Genomic DNA, 13,381 nt, shown 5'->3' with positions numbered 1-13,381 from the left:
CTTGCAGATCAAATCACCATCTCCAGGGTAGCAGCACTTGTCTCAGCTTGGTAGGAGGCAGCAGTGGAAAGCTCAGTGCCTTGTCTCAAAGTCAGGCTCAGCTTCCAGCCCCCGTGCCTGGGACAGGTAACTCACAGGTCACTTCAGTTCCCTGTTGGCTTTTTCCCAAAGCACACCTGGAGTAGGTTTTGCATCCCTGGTGTGACACCTGCCCCTCGCCCTGCCAGGCCCTGAGTGTCCCCGTGCTGGGACATCCCACTTGCCAACAACAACTTTCATCTTCAAAGTGCAGCGTTGCTTAATCTCCAGTACGCTGTGAAACAGCCAGACATTCCTCCTCTTTTACAGGGGGGATGGGAAAAGGGGAGCAAAGGAAATTAGAGGAAGGAAGTTGCAGAGCAGTAATTACAGCTGGGTAGTCCCTTTCCCTCACTGGCATCATGGAAACTGGAATTTGTTATGTGAATGCTTCTAGTAGGCCAGCTGTCACAGGAGAAAAATAAATCTCTAAATATAGCCAAACCATGCTGACTGCCTTTTAATAAACCCCAAGCAACAACAACAAAGAGTTTGGATTCACCAAAAGCTAGGAGAGAACAGGAAAAATTCTGGAGAAACTCTAAAGAACAGAGGGGTTTAAAGCTTTTTATGCGACCTTAGGTCTCCTGATAGCTGCTTTCCCTCCAGATGATACACTGAACACAACTGCCAGGGGTTTGAATCTTGGGGTGCTGTGAAAAGGAAAATTCTGTTAGTGTTGCTTTTTCTCTTTAATTTCCACTACCAGACCTTCCTCAAAGAACCAGTCTTGTGGCTGAAACAACCACCATCGAAATCCACCGGGAAGATCCTGAGGAAGAGCTGGGGATGAGGATAGTTGGGGGTAAGGACACCCCCCTAGGGAACATCGTTGTTCAGGAAGTGCTGCGGGACTCTGTGATTGCTGCTGATGGAAGAATTGCTCCTGGAGACCACATCCTTGAGGTAGGGAAACCCCCCTGGTAGCCCCATTGCTTCCCTTGACTGGGGGAGGAGAATGCCTGGAAAAACTGGGAAATCTCTGCAGCTGAAGGTTTTAGAGCACTGATCAGACCTCTGTGTCAGCAGTGTTGTGTGTCACTTTTGGCATTCCTACCAGCCAGACTCGTATTTCTGTATATTTGACAGCTTTTTGAAATTTAGGCTGTTTTGGATAAAGTAAAGGATTCCTGACAGGTTTCACACAGCAGCCCCGTTTCTCTGCTCTAGTTAGGAAGTCTCATAATTGCTTGCTCCACTGTGTTGCTTAAGCTGCATATTCTCCATGGGCAGGTCCAGGGTGAGAGCTGCTGACTGGCAGTGAGTATCAGCTCCAAAATGTGAGTAAATGCAGAGCTCCAACCCACGGCCAGCAGGGCTGTGTGGCCCTGGGTGACCGAGGTGACACCTTGTACACACTGTGACAGTGGTTAGCACCTGCAGCCATGGCTGCCCAATCACCTGCCAAGCCATAAATCCTCATTATCCCATGGGATTGGGCACCAGGAAGGGCTGGCAGCCCCACACACAAGTGGCTGATGAGATCTCCGAGTTGATTTCTCAGGTGGACCCACAGTGACTCCTGTTTTATCCAGTTGGATTGTCCATGTCTCAGTGAATAGGGCAGGTCCCACGCTTGGGAGCCCTATCAACAACCTAAAAGACTGCACAGAATCTTGTGTGACAGCAGGCAAAGCAAATGTTGCCTTCTCAGAGTCACCCTGGTAAAAGCATAATGAGATGGATGATTCCAGAAGCTTGTAGACTGTGGACTACTCAAAAGTGGAGATCTGGGTCTTCTCCGAGCCTGTACTGAATGCTGGAAATTAAGGGAAGGCAAATCTGCATTTACTTGGCATGGAAGGAATGACTGAACATTTTTAGATTTGTTAGTTGTGTGGGTTGTCCTGTCTTGTCCTGTCCTCAGTTATTCACCAATTACAGCCTAATTCCATCATCTTTCTTCATTCTTTTTCAGCAAACTTTGCTCCCAAATGTGCATCAGAGTCAGAGACTGCACAGGGAGTTTTCCATCCTGCTCCAGCCTGGCCGTGCCCCACAGTGCGGACAGTGCCTAATTAATGTGGGCTCTGATTAGTGAGTGCTTTGTTTGTCTTTGTAGGTGAATGGCGTCAACATCAGCAGTGTGACTCACTGCCAGGCTGTCTCCTTCCTGCGCCACCCAGGCCCTGTTCTCCACCTCATGGTCCTGCAGGAGAAGGGCTTTTCCAACAAGACTGCACAGCAGGATTCCCCTTGCACACACCGGGAAGTGATCCATGTCACCTTGGTAAAGAGAGACCGGTCCGAACCCTTGGGAATCAAACTGATCAGGAAGACTGACGAGGCAGGGATTTTTATTCTGGATCTCTTAGAGGGAGGCTTGGCAGCCAAGAATGGGAAGCTGAGTCGGAATGACAGAGTCCTGTCAATAAATGGCCAGGATTTGAGGCAAGGAACTCCTGAGGCTGCTGCCCAGATAATCCAGGTGAGCTCAGACATGGAGAGGCTGTGTGGAAATGGCTGTGAGTGGCTGGTGGCAGGGCTCCTGTTCTGAGCCAGGGCTAACAGAACACACCAGGGCAAGCTGCATTCCCCCAAATCCCTCCCATGGGAAGTGACTCCCCTCTGGATGTGTGGGAAGCGCTGCTTCCGAGGGAAGATAAACACCAAGAGTGGGAATCCGTGGTGAGTCATGCCTGCCAGGTCTGAGGGGAAGCAGTGGCTCACGGCACAGGAGTTCATCCGAGGAGATTGCATCTCCAGTGTGGTGTTTGCAGCCTCCCAGCCTTGCAGAGGGAATGTTGGGATGCACAGTGTGGATTGATGGGATCAGGGCAGCCTCTTGTGCTTCCACCACGCTGAAGGTACTGCCTGGGAGATGGGATGGGCTGGCAGCACAGAGCAGATCCCTCTGAATTGAAGCCCATTTTACCTGTATTTGTGAAGAGAGACTGGAAAATGACGTGGAGCACCTCAGGCTAAAAACATTCCAAGGTACTAAATGGGTAGAAGAGGGGTGGTCTTTCCCTGTGGAATGTGCTCCTGTTGCAGCATGCCAGATGTTTTGGTGGAAGGAGTGGGCAAAGAGTTCTAGTTAAAGGATTAAAGGATTGCTGCATGTGCAGCAGAAATCACATAGATCAGTTGAAATTCTTTATCTCCCCAGGCGAGTGCCTCCAGTTTGTGTTTTTATCAACAGATCCTGACACAATGCACCTCATCCCATTCTGTTTATATCCCAGAAAGGATGTGAGGTCAGCAGGAGGGAGAGCCAGTTCCCTTCACAATTATCAGAGGAGTGCAGTGCCATGGGAGAAAGAGCAGAGTTCCAGCCCTGAGGTCCTTTTCCATCTTGTGCTTCTGTTCTACGACCTCTTAGAATTTGTTTGCATCCCACAGGTGCTGCTGCATTCCTGTTGCAGTGTGCACACACAACTCCCATATGAGGAACTTTTGATTCCATTGGAAGCAGCAACCAAAGTCTCAGAACTGGCTTCATGAGGTTTGGGGGCTGAATCTCTTTGGAAGTGACATTTGTGTAAAACTGTGGCAGTTTTTCAAACATGATCTGTTCCCTCTGAGGGCTGATTAAAATCCTTGCTTAAATGTAGCTTAAAGAGTCTCTTTTCCAAGGCCAGGGAGCTCACTCTGGCACAGAGAGGAAAGGTCCTGTGGCAAGGAGGGAGAGTAGCAATTGCATTTCTGTCATCCCAGGCAGGAAACGAGCATGTGGCCCTTTCCCCAGTGAGTCCTTCACAATAAGGTTCTGTCAGGTGATCTGAAGGAACAAACCCAAGGAGAGCAGCAGCAACAATGGGAACACTTCCCCTGCAGCCCTGCCAAGGCCAGACATGCAGCTGGTGAAGTGTTTAACCAGAGGTGCTCTGGGGAAAACATGGATGGGAGATGCTGAACAATAGATGAACAAAGCTGGGGAGGGAAAGAACTTTTAACAACTTCCCGTGCAATAAAAACTGTCATGGTCACTGTGAGTGGGGGCCAGCCAGGGTTCCAGCTCTGTTCACTCTGCAGCACAACACAAGATGCTGTGTTGGTTGTTTGTAGCCAAGTGCAGGAATTAATCATCCCTTTCCACCTTCTCTTGTTTGGCATTTGTGGGGGAGAGAGGCACGAGTGAGGCCTGCCTCTACTCCTGTTCCTTCTGACTCATGTTTGCTAATTCCCTTTTTCTTTTTCCAATCACATTCCCTGGCTTGTCACAAAAGACTTTTGCATCACACTGAGGATGTTGGAAAACCTCTGTAGGAACTGATGCCAGCCCTTCTCCCTCCCCGAGGCAATGAGGGCTGTCCCTCATTTCTAACCCATTTTTCTGTCTTTTTAATTTCCACTCCTTGTTTCTCTGGGCAGACCACGGAGTCCAGAGTGAACTTTGTGATCCTGAGGCAGCCTGGGGTGCAGCTAGGGGAGCCAGTGGAGGATGGCAGCACCTCCAACAGCAGCAGCAGCAGCAGCAGCAGCAATGGGGGGAGCCCAGTGCACCACAGGAGGCGACCAGAACAGAACCACTACAGACGAAAATCCAGCTACCAGAAGGTGAGGATGGGAGAGGAAGCCAAGGTGCTGCTTATTCCCTGTTTAATAAATGCATGGTGTTGTTCTGTGATGGTATTTTGTCACAGAAGGCTGATCAGCAGCTCCATTTCTGCTTGGGCAGGTTTGGGGCTTTTGGTACTGAAGAACCATTTTGTCATCTGTAGGGAAACATAATTTTAAGGGGAAAAGGTGACAAAATTTCTTCAGTGTTGATGCAGAGCTGGAAAAACAATCCTTTGATGTCTGGAAAGGGCAATGAGAAATTTGCCATCCATGAGATTTTTTGGGATTTGCTTCCTGACATCCATCAAACCCCACACACTGAGGGTGTTGCAGTGACACCCAGTTGAGCTGGTGTGGAGCCAGAGCCTTTGTGGTCCAGGAGAAGAATCCCCAGTGATCCCCTGGTGCTGCTGTGACTGCAGTGTGGGTCTGCCACCCCTCTGGGGGACACAGCAAATCCCCAATGTGCTGAACCCAGAGAGAAAATCTGTGTGTAGAACTTCCAGCTGAATGAAAACCTGCTGCAGCTGCTCAGGGTGGTGTGTTTGAGTGTCCCTGGAGCTCAGGGAGTTGCTGTCCTGCGTGGCTGGAGTGTGGCTCCTGCATTTAAATCCCCGAGTAGCATTTACACCCTGTTGTACAGCCTGTGCTCTAATGTGTGCCTTCACTGCAACCTAAACATTCCTTCAGCTTCATTGCTTGGCATGGGCAGCCTTGAGATGAGCTCACAGCTGGTTCCTCAGTGCAAAATTCCCCTCCTCAGAGGGAGCATCTCCCTGCAGCAAATGGATTTGGGACATCACTGATGGTTCACCTTGGAAATGCTGCTCTGTATTCCCACCCCAGCAAGGACATGGGGAGATGGCTTTGCCCTCCAGCACCACTGCTGGAATGCTCTGGATGAAGGAAACAAATGTTGTTGTCTTCCAGAGCTGGGCTTCTGTTAAATGCATTAATGAAGCTGCATTTTGTGCTGTCAATGCTTTGCAGGATTTGCCTCAGGGATATGTAAGTCATGAGAAGACAGTTGCAATAAAAAAGGAGCCAAAGGAATCTTTGGGAATCACGATTGGAGGTGGAAGGGATAACAAAAACAAGCTCCCTATCTATGTGACAAGTGTGCAGCCCATTGGATGCCTCTTCAGGGATGGCAGAATCAAGAGAGGTAAGGGAGGCTCTCAGACCCTTTATCCTTTAGGAACTGTGGGGTATTTCCAATGGAAGCTGGACTTGGACACTGAAGAGAGGCTGGAAACAGAGTTCCCATGACCCCTTGAGGCTGAAATGGGCTCCATAGCCAAAAGTCTGCAATAATCTTTTATTTCATCAACAGGGGATGTACTTCTGAGCATAAATGGCATCGATTTGACTCATCTGAACTACTATGAAGCTGTGTCAGCACTGAAATCCAATGCAGCTTCCCACTCAGTGACACTGAAAGCCTTGGAAATCCTCTCCCTGAACTCCCCAGAGCCATCCCTGGACATCAGGGAGCAAGGATTCAGCTGGTCTCCCCTCTGGATCACGTGGCTTGGATTGCCCAGGTATGTTTGTCAGGCACTGGATGGAGAGCTGTTAATTACAGGGTTGACTTTCACTCAAACACTAGAAATTAATTACTTTGTTGATGAATTTGGAAGCATTCCTGGTATTCCCATTTAGCTGAAAGGCAGTGGAAAGCCTCATTTGCCAGTGAGATCATAGAATAATGAGTACATAAGGAACTTGCACTGTTTTTCTGGAGTGCCCCATCATTCCCACACTCCTGTTGGACAGGAACCTTGCTTTAGAAGCTCTGAAACCGCCTTTTTAAAAGAGAAGTAGCCAATGTTAGATACAGTCCTTGCTGAACTACTGACTGAAATCCTCTGTGGCTCTTTCTGCATCCCCTAACACAAGCCAAGAGACACCTGGGCTGTCTGGGAGTTTCTAATCTGCCCATCTCACTTAGGGGCAGACATTCTTTCTGTCTAATTCTTGGCTGTTGTAACGGTGTCATCTTCAGCATGAAGCAGAAATGATTCTGCACAGCTGAGTTTTCCTGCTGCAAAGCTTTGCAGCACAGGCTTAGGCCAGGTTTTAATCTGGTAAATTCCCACAGAAGCTTGAATTTCCCTCTCCTTCCTGGAGAGGTGAGCCTCTGGCTCCCTCCCTTTAGCAGCTACATCAAAACACCGTGAAAGGCAGAGTTTGTTGTCAACCCAGCTGACTGCAGGAGCATCTGCAGGTGGAACATAAAGCCAAACCTGCTGTGGGAAGCCTGGATCATGTACAGCCTTGTTCCTTGAGACACCCAGAGAAGAACCACTCACAAAGCCTCTGTTGTGTTACTTAGCAGCCTGTAAATGCTCAACAAACCAGCCCAAGGAGAGGCAGCTTTTGTGTCTCCTGTACTTGGCCTGTGCTCAGCACCTCCTCCCACCTCCCTCTGCTCCCCCAGGAACTGGCCTGGCTGTTCCAGGCAGGTTTGGTGTGATCTGGCTCTGAGCTGCACCTGGAGAGCCCAAACCTGGGCACAAACCCTCAGATGCTGCCTGGTGTTTGTTCCTTCTGCTGCTGCTGCAGGGAACTACAGCAAGGCAAAACCTGGCTGGGCTTCTTTTCTTCCTTTCCCAATTTTTCTGGCTGTCAGGTGACTTGCAGCTTCCCCACACTCTGCTGCAGGGACTGGAGTCTTCTGTACTCCTGTATCTCCTGCCCTCATTTCAGGATGTCCTGACATTGCCTCCATTTAATGCATTGCTGGAAATTCCTTTGCTGCTGGTATTGATGTTCCCCCTTCATTTGGACTCCTGAAGCAAGAAGTGATTCCTGCTCTTCACTTCCTTTTACTCCAGCCTGAATTCTGGCCGTGGAATGTGTCTGCAGTTCTGGCTGTGGGGGTTGGTAAGAGGCACACAGCAAGGTTATTCCACTTTGGGATCTGACAGGATCTTCCTCCCCTTTCCTGCACTAAGAAGGGCTGTAATTTCTGTGCTTCCTCACTCCTTTTCCCATCTGCTCCCAGTGGGACCTGGCTGGTCACGCACAGGACCCGTGTTTGTCACCAGGGCATGTTCAGGGTGCCTCTGGCCCTTCAGGCTGGCTCTGGGAGGTGCAGCTGCAGTGATCCCTGTTCCCTCACCTGCTGGGGTGTGGTTCCCATCCAGAGCTCCTGACCCACCCAAACTGGGTTTCCTTCACACTCAACCAAAGCCCCAGTGCTGCATTGGAATGGCCATTGCACTGTGGCCCTGACAGACCCCGTGTGCACCTCACTGACACACAAAACCCCCCAAAATGTGCCCAAACTGGTCCCAGCACCAGCTGTTCCACTGGGATCGGCTCCTTTTGGCTGCCCTGGTCTCACTGTGCTGGAATGTTCTGCAAGCTGAAAGCTCAAAGCTAATTGCATGTGCCATCTGGGGTTTGTTCAGCTTTTTTCCCCTCAGCTATTGCTCTGCTCCAGCAGAAATACCCCTTTCTTTTTAGAGGAATGTGTTTCTTTCTAGTTTGATCCCAGACCTGATGCTGAAAGGTGTGAGCTGAAACGAGTGCTCAGGGTTAGGGAAATGTCTTTGATCTTTGCAACACTTGAGCCCACAGAGCTCCATTCAGGTCTCCATTCTTATATCTGTGATTTCTGTTTCTGTCAAACAGAAACTTTGACCTCTTCCTAGCGTTACGTTAAATCCACACCAGCCACTGTTGGTATAAAATACCATCTCAAAAGCTGGTTTGGACTGGATGTTCTAATCCAACACACCCTGAATCCCAAAGGTACCAGAAACAAAAGTTTACAGATTGATTTTTCTCTCTGAAACCTTTGTCTCTTGAAAACACATTGCACTTGTGGAGAAGTCCTGGGGGTGGAAAAGCAGTTTTCTTCCCTGGGATTTATCTGGCTCCAGTGTGACTCTTCCCACAAGAACTGTGTGGAGCTCCCAGTCCCGGCCCTGCTGCAGCTCCAAACTCCAACAGGGAGCAGGAACTGCCAGCTCAGCAGCGTGCTTGGCACCATAAACCCTGCGCCTCGACCTTCCCTAAACTCCCAAATTCTTTTCCCACAGTCATTTTTGATGCTAGTAAATTAAAGTTTCTCTTCCTTGAACCATTTTTTAATATGGAAAACGGATTCCTAGCAAACAGCCCTTCCCAGCTCCAGGAGAAGGTGCCTGATGTTTTTATTTATGTTCTGTGCTGACCTAGCCCTTGCCACTTTTGCTCTTGGGGCTGTTTATTCACTGGAGCTGCCACAGCCATGGCTCAGAGCTGTGTTTTTGTACCTGTGGAAGGAAACCGTGGAGGAATCAGTAAGCTCGAGCTGGGGCTCTTGGTGTTTATGTGTGAAAAACTGCTGCAAAAGTAAATTACAGGTTGAAAGTAGATAATTGGATTTTTCTCCTGGTGAGAAGTTAACTGGGAAGGCTTTTGAAATCTGAAACTCCTCAGCAAAAACTGCTCAAGCAAAGCCCTTGAGGCAAAAACGTTTATTAGGAAAAGTTTAGCTGCTGGAATAGCTCAGTGGGGTGATGATGATGAGCAGAAGTTTCACAGCTCCGCCGTGCCAGGATGAAACCTGAGCTGGAGCCGGGACACACAGACGGTCCTGTGTCACCTCCTGTGTCACCTCCTGTGTCACCTGGCCATGGCTTGGTGGGGTCTGTGCTGCTGGCACTTCCATCTCACGTTCCCCAGGCTCCCTGAGGAGACAAACCTCGCTGGCCACCATCCAGAACCAGGGAGCTCTCAAGCAAGGAGCCCACGAGTGGAACTGGACATCCTGGATCCTGCAGGAAAACCCTTCCCTGCTCTCATCTGGCAGCTGCTGCAGCTCACATTTGAAAACCTTCCTTGCACCGAGGGGATAAAAACTCTCTTATTAATTGCATGGGTGTGGCTGCTGCTCGCCGTTAATTTGGGTTTGCCACTGGCTGTTCATTAGCAGAATTCACAAAGTTATTCGGGAGTCTTGCAGGTCCCAAACCCCTTTAGAGCCGGGTAATTCCCTCTCAGCTCTTAAAGCAACACTGAGGAAAGATTTCTAAAGGTCTGGCATCATCCCATTTGGGAATTAACCCTCTGACATGCCTTGCAAAGGGGTGTTTCAAATCCTAAAAAACAGGAAAATGAGGCTGTGCTTTCCATGAGGGAAAACATAAATTCCTGGTCAGGCAATTTTCCTCACAATTTCTCTGTTTTTGACACAGCTACCTTCACTTCTGTCAAGATATCGTCCTTAGTAAAGGAAACCTGGAGAGTTGGGGTTTCAGCATCGTGGGAGGCTTTGAGGAAAGCAAAGGAAACCAACCCTTCTTCATCAAAACCATCGTGCCCGGGACTCCGGCATTCCGGGACAGGAAACTCAAGTAGGTGTGAGGTTCCTGGGGAATCACCACCACCACCAGGGCTGGGGGCGCTTCCCAGACTCTGACCCTTGGAAGGAGCTCAGCTCCCGGTTAATGACTCGCTCATCATCTCCTTCGAGAGTTAATACTGTTACCAAACTTGTAACAAACTAAGCCCTGCGTTAAGCACCGCTTTGGTTTCTCCACAAAGGCGCAATGAAAAGGAATTTACAGCCCTTTAAAACCTAACTGCGAAGGGTTTAATTGAGTAATTAGGTGAAAGTAGAAAGAGGATGTTTGAGATCAGTCTTGGAGGTTCCAGAGTATAAAACCTCTTGGATTAGAAGTATCCCAGCACAGGTAACAAGAGGCCCTCCTGAGCAGGAGCTGCTGGGGACGGATCCCAGTGAGAGGAGCAGGGTGGGGCTGCAGGAGCCCACAGACATCTCTGGGGCAGGAGGGGCTGCCAGGGACACAGAGGGGACACAGCCAGGGACAGGGTCGGGGCTTGGCTCCGAGCTGGGAGCAGCGGGCTCAGCTGGGCTCTGTTGGAGTCCTGGGGCAGCGCTGGGGGGGCTCAGCCCCTCACACCCCCCAGGAGGGGCTGGGTTGTGTCACTCTCACACCTCTGATGATGCCAGTGGGGCCACTGGAGCTGCAGGACTGACCACGGCCAGCAGTGTTTCAGCAGCACAACTCCTGCCCTGCTGCCTGCCCCTCACTGCTGGCACCCCAGCAGCAGCAGGTTCTCATCGTTCCCCTCCCCTCTGTCCCAAGCTCTTTGGAGGAGGAGTTGATTTGGCTGAGGGTGATGGTGGGTGCAGGGTTAATACTGAGCCCAGTCCTGACTGGATTCTGTCTCTGGGCAGGTGTGGAGATGAAATCGTGGCAGTGAACGGAGTGCCAGCAATAGGAATGAGCAACTCGGAATTAATCCCAATGCTGAAGGAGCAGAGGAACAAAGTGACCCTGACTGTGGTGTCCTGGCCAGGGAGCCTCGTGTGACAGCTCCACCAAAGCCCCAACACTTCCAGGTATCCAACAGCAGCTAGACACCACCCAGGCCACAGCTGGGAGGGAAAAAGGGACTGCTCCACTCCTGCTCCCAGTGCATTGCCACGGAAGACTCCTCGCTTCCTTTTCATGGAAAACATTTTACCAACAAACCTGGATGTCAAATTCAAAGTAAGGGTTAATCCCACAGTTGTTGGAGCTTCCCAGGCTCATTACAGCTCCTTAGGCCTGGTGGTGCACAGAAAACTCTTCCCAGTGTTTCTCCACGACCTGCCCTGGAGGCTGCTGAGGCTTGCCTTGATTTTCGGGCTCTGCTTTCCACGGAGTATTTGAACAGGTTAAAACAGAGGCTTTTAGAAGCAGCTACTAAATCTGTAAGGATGGGGACCCAATTTAGGCACTTGTACCCATCAGGATTTCCCAGTCCTCATTTTTAGGTGTCAGTAACCCCAGGAATGTGTTAATACAATAAAACTCGGAGCTGCTGGGCCAGTTCCCTGTATGAGGGTCCTGTCACAAATCCTAATGCAGGATCCTGCCAACTCCACTGATTTATTGCAAAGGGACAATTTCAACAGCTTAAAGAACCACTCTCAAAGGTATCAGAAACAGGAGTTTCATTGAAATATGTTGCAAAATGTGACTTTACCAAAGGTCAAGGGCAAGGTTCACTTATTGCACACAAGTTTCCCTGGTTTTAGGATTGATAAAGCAGCTTTTTCCCCAGAAGGAAGGTGAGGAGGGGAATGGGCTGGCCCAGCCTGATGCCCATTTTATTTTTGTTTCCAGTGATGAGGGGCAGAGTTCAGGCAGGAGCAGGAGGGCACCTGTCAGATTTCTCCCACAGTTCTGTTCACGTCCCTCTTGCAGCTGGAGCAAAATATCAACTCATGGGATCAGGGGAAGCTCAAAGGATCCTTGGCTGCAGGAAAAGTCACCTCCAGAAAGAGACTGTGCTCAGCCCGCCTTCAGTTCAAACCCACTGTGCAGTTAAAATTCACAACTGAAGAACTGAAGCCCAGGCAGGGTGGTTTGACCTCTGACACTGTGAAAGTTCCTACTTGCAAACTCCACCTGAAGCAATTCCCTTTTTTTAGCAGCTTAATGAGCAGTAGAAATGATGGGTTTTTCTCAAAGCAGGTTTCACTGAGAGATCTTTCCTCCTGTGCTGCCTCTGCTGCACCTTTTGCAGGACCAGCTTTTTAAGAATCCAGGGAGCCTGCTCCTTGTCCAAATGCTGCCTGGAATGAATGTTTAATTCCTTGGAGCAGCCCTGCAGGAAGGAGCCCAGCCTCAGCTGAAGCTTCTCCTGGGCTGGCAGTTTGTCATTTGCTGTCCCTGGGCCTTGTTTACACACAGTGACTTCACCTCCTGCGCTGGGAGCTGCGGGCAGGGACAGCAGGGCCTGTCCCAGAGCCCAGGACACAGCAGGAACCTCGGATCATCCTCACAGCAGCCCTGGCTGGGCTGAGCAGAACCTCTGGGGACTCTGACAGAACCTCTGGGGCTACCTGGGCTCCAGGGCTGCTCTCCTGTTGTTCTACTGAATGCTGAGAGCAAAATAATCCACTGAGGAAAACTCATCATTGACCTCGCTGGGACACAAAAACGTGAAGCAATTTTTTATCTCTTTCCAATCAATGTGCAGAATCTGTGCCTGGAACAGTAAATATTGATGTGGACAGAGAGAGGGTGATTCCCACTGCCTGCCCCAAAGGTGGGGAAAGGGCAGGAGGGAAGAGCTGTGCAGCTGCTGGGCTGGCAGTGGAGGGAGGAGGAGGAGGAGGAGGCTGCAGAACCATTTTTACTCCATCTCCTTTCAAGGTGCCTTCAACTTCACCAAAATGTCCTCATAATTTAAATTTTGTTTCCAAAATCAGCTCGTTGTTAATAGATGTTGAATTTGTTTTGATGCCTTTATAAATTATTGTAATATTGCTGAAAAATATGCATTAGAGGTGTGGTCTTTCCTTTTCTTTCCATGGAGCAGCTAATCCCCAGAACAGGTTACCTCAGCAAGATTGCCTCCTCTGTGGCAGGAAATGGTGGAACTCTCTTTGCTTCTCCCAGGGAAGGAGCTGGACTATCCTGAAATACACTGTGGCTTGGAAAAATCCCTCAGCAGCAGTAAACCTCACATCCCAACACCAGGAAACCTGCAGCAGCTTCCTGATGAAAGTACAGATTATTTCCAGCACCCCACCTTCACATTTCCCTGATAGTAAAGAAACAATTTACCTCCCTTTAATGAAAAGAAGCCAATTTAAAACTATTTACCTTAAATCCACAGCTGCTCCTGGCCCCAAAAGCCTGTGCCCATTAGAGAATGGGGGTCCCCTCCACCTCAGCATATTCTGTCACTTGGGTCCAGCTTATTCAAATGACACAGGAGGAGGTGCAGCTCTGAGTGAATCCATGCTGGATTCCCTTTTCCCACTCCCACAGCACCCCCAGGGCTG

At 49.8% G+C, this 13,381-nt stretch overlaps 1 protein-coding gene across 5 annotated transcripts in view; it reads left to right on the top strand.

The window, feature by feature from the left end:
• The window catches only part of LOC111929237 (ligand of Numb protein X 2-like), a 28,937-nt gene extending 16,069 nt beyond the window's left edge, over nucleotides 1-12,868 (top strand). For 3 of the 5 annotated variants that reach the window (XM_086850097.1, XM_086850099.1, XM_086850098.1), the window contains 8 exons: nucleotides 788-984; nucleotides 2,141-2,506; nucleotides 4,393-4,578; nucleotides 5,572-5,746; nucleotides 5,915-6,125; nucleotides 9,771-9,929; nucleotides 10,778-10,942; nucleotides 11,793-12,868. In XM_086850097.1, coding sequence (XP_086706223.1) covers nucleotides 788-984; nucleotides 2,141-2,506; nucleotides 4,393-4,578; nucleotides 5,572-5,746; nucleotides 5,915-6,125; nucleotides 9,771-9,929; nucleotides 10,778-10,913 — 1,430 coding nt within the window. In that variant the 3' untranslated portion in view covers nucleotides 10,914-10,942; nucleotides 11,793-12,868. Of the gene's footprint in view, nucleotides 1-787; nucleotides 985-2,140; nucleotides 2,507-4,392; nucleotides 4,579-5,571; nucleotides 5,747-5,914; nucleotides 6,126-9,770; nucleotides 9,930-10,777 lie in introns of all 5 variants that reach the window. The other 2 variants (XM_086850096.1, XM_086850095.1) reach the window with 1 other exon arrangement.
• The last annotated feature ends 513 nt before the right edge of the window (nucleotides 12,869-13,381 follow it).

Source organism: Cyanistes caeruleus, chromosome 14, assembly GCF_971803275.1.
Source record: "Cyanistes caeruleus chromosome 14, bCyaCae1.hap1.1, whole genome shotgun sequence".
Taxonomy (NCBI): Eukaryota; Metazoa; Chordata; class Aves; order Passeriformes; family Paridae; genus Cyanistes; species Cyanistes caeruleus.
This window is presented reverse-complemented; position numbering and strand designations above follow the sequence as displayed.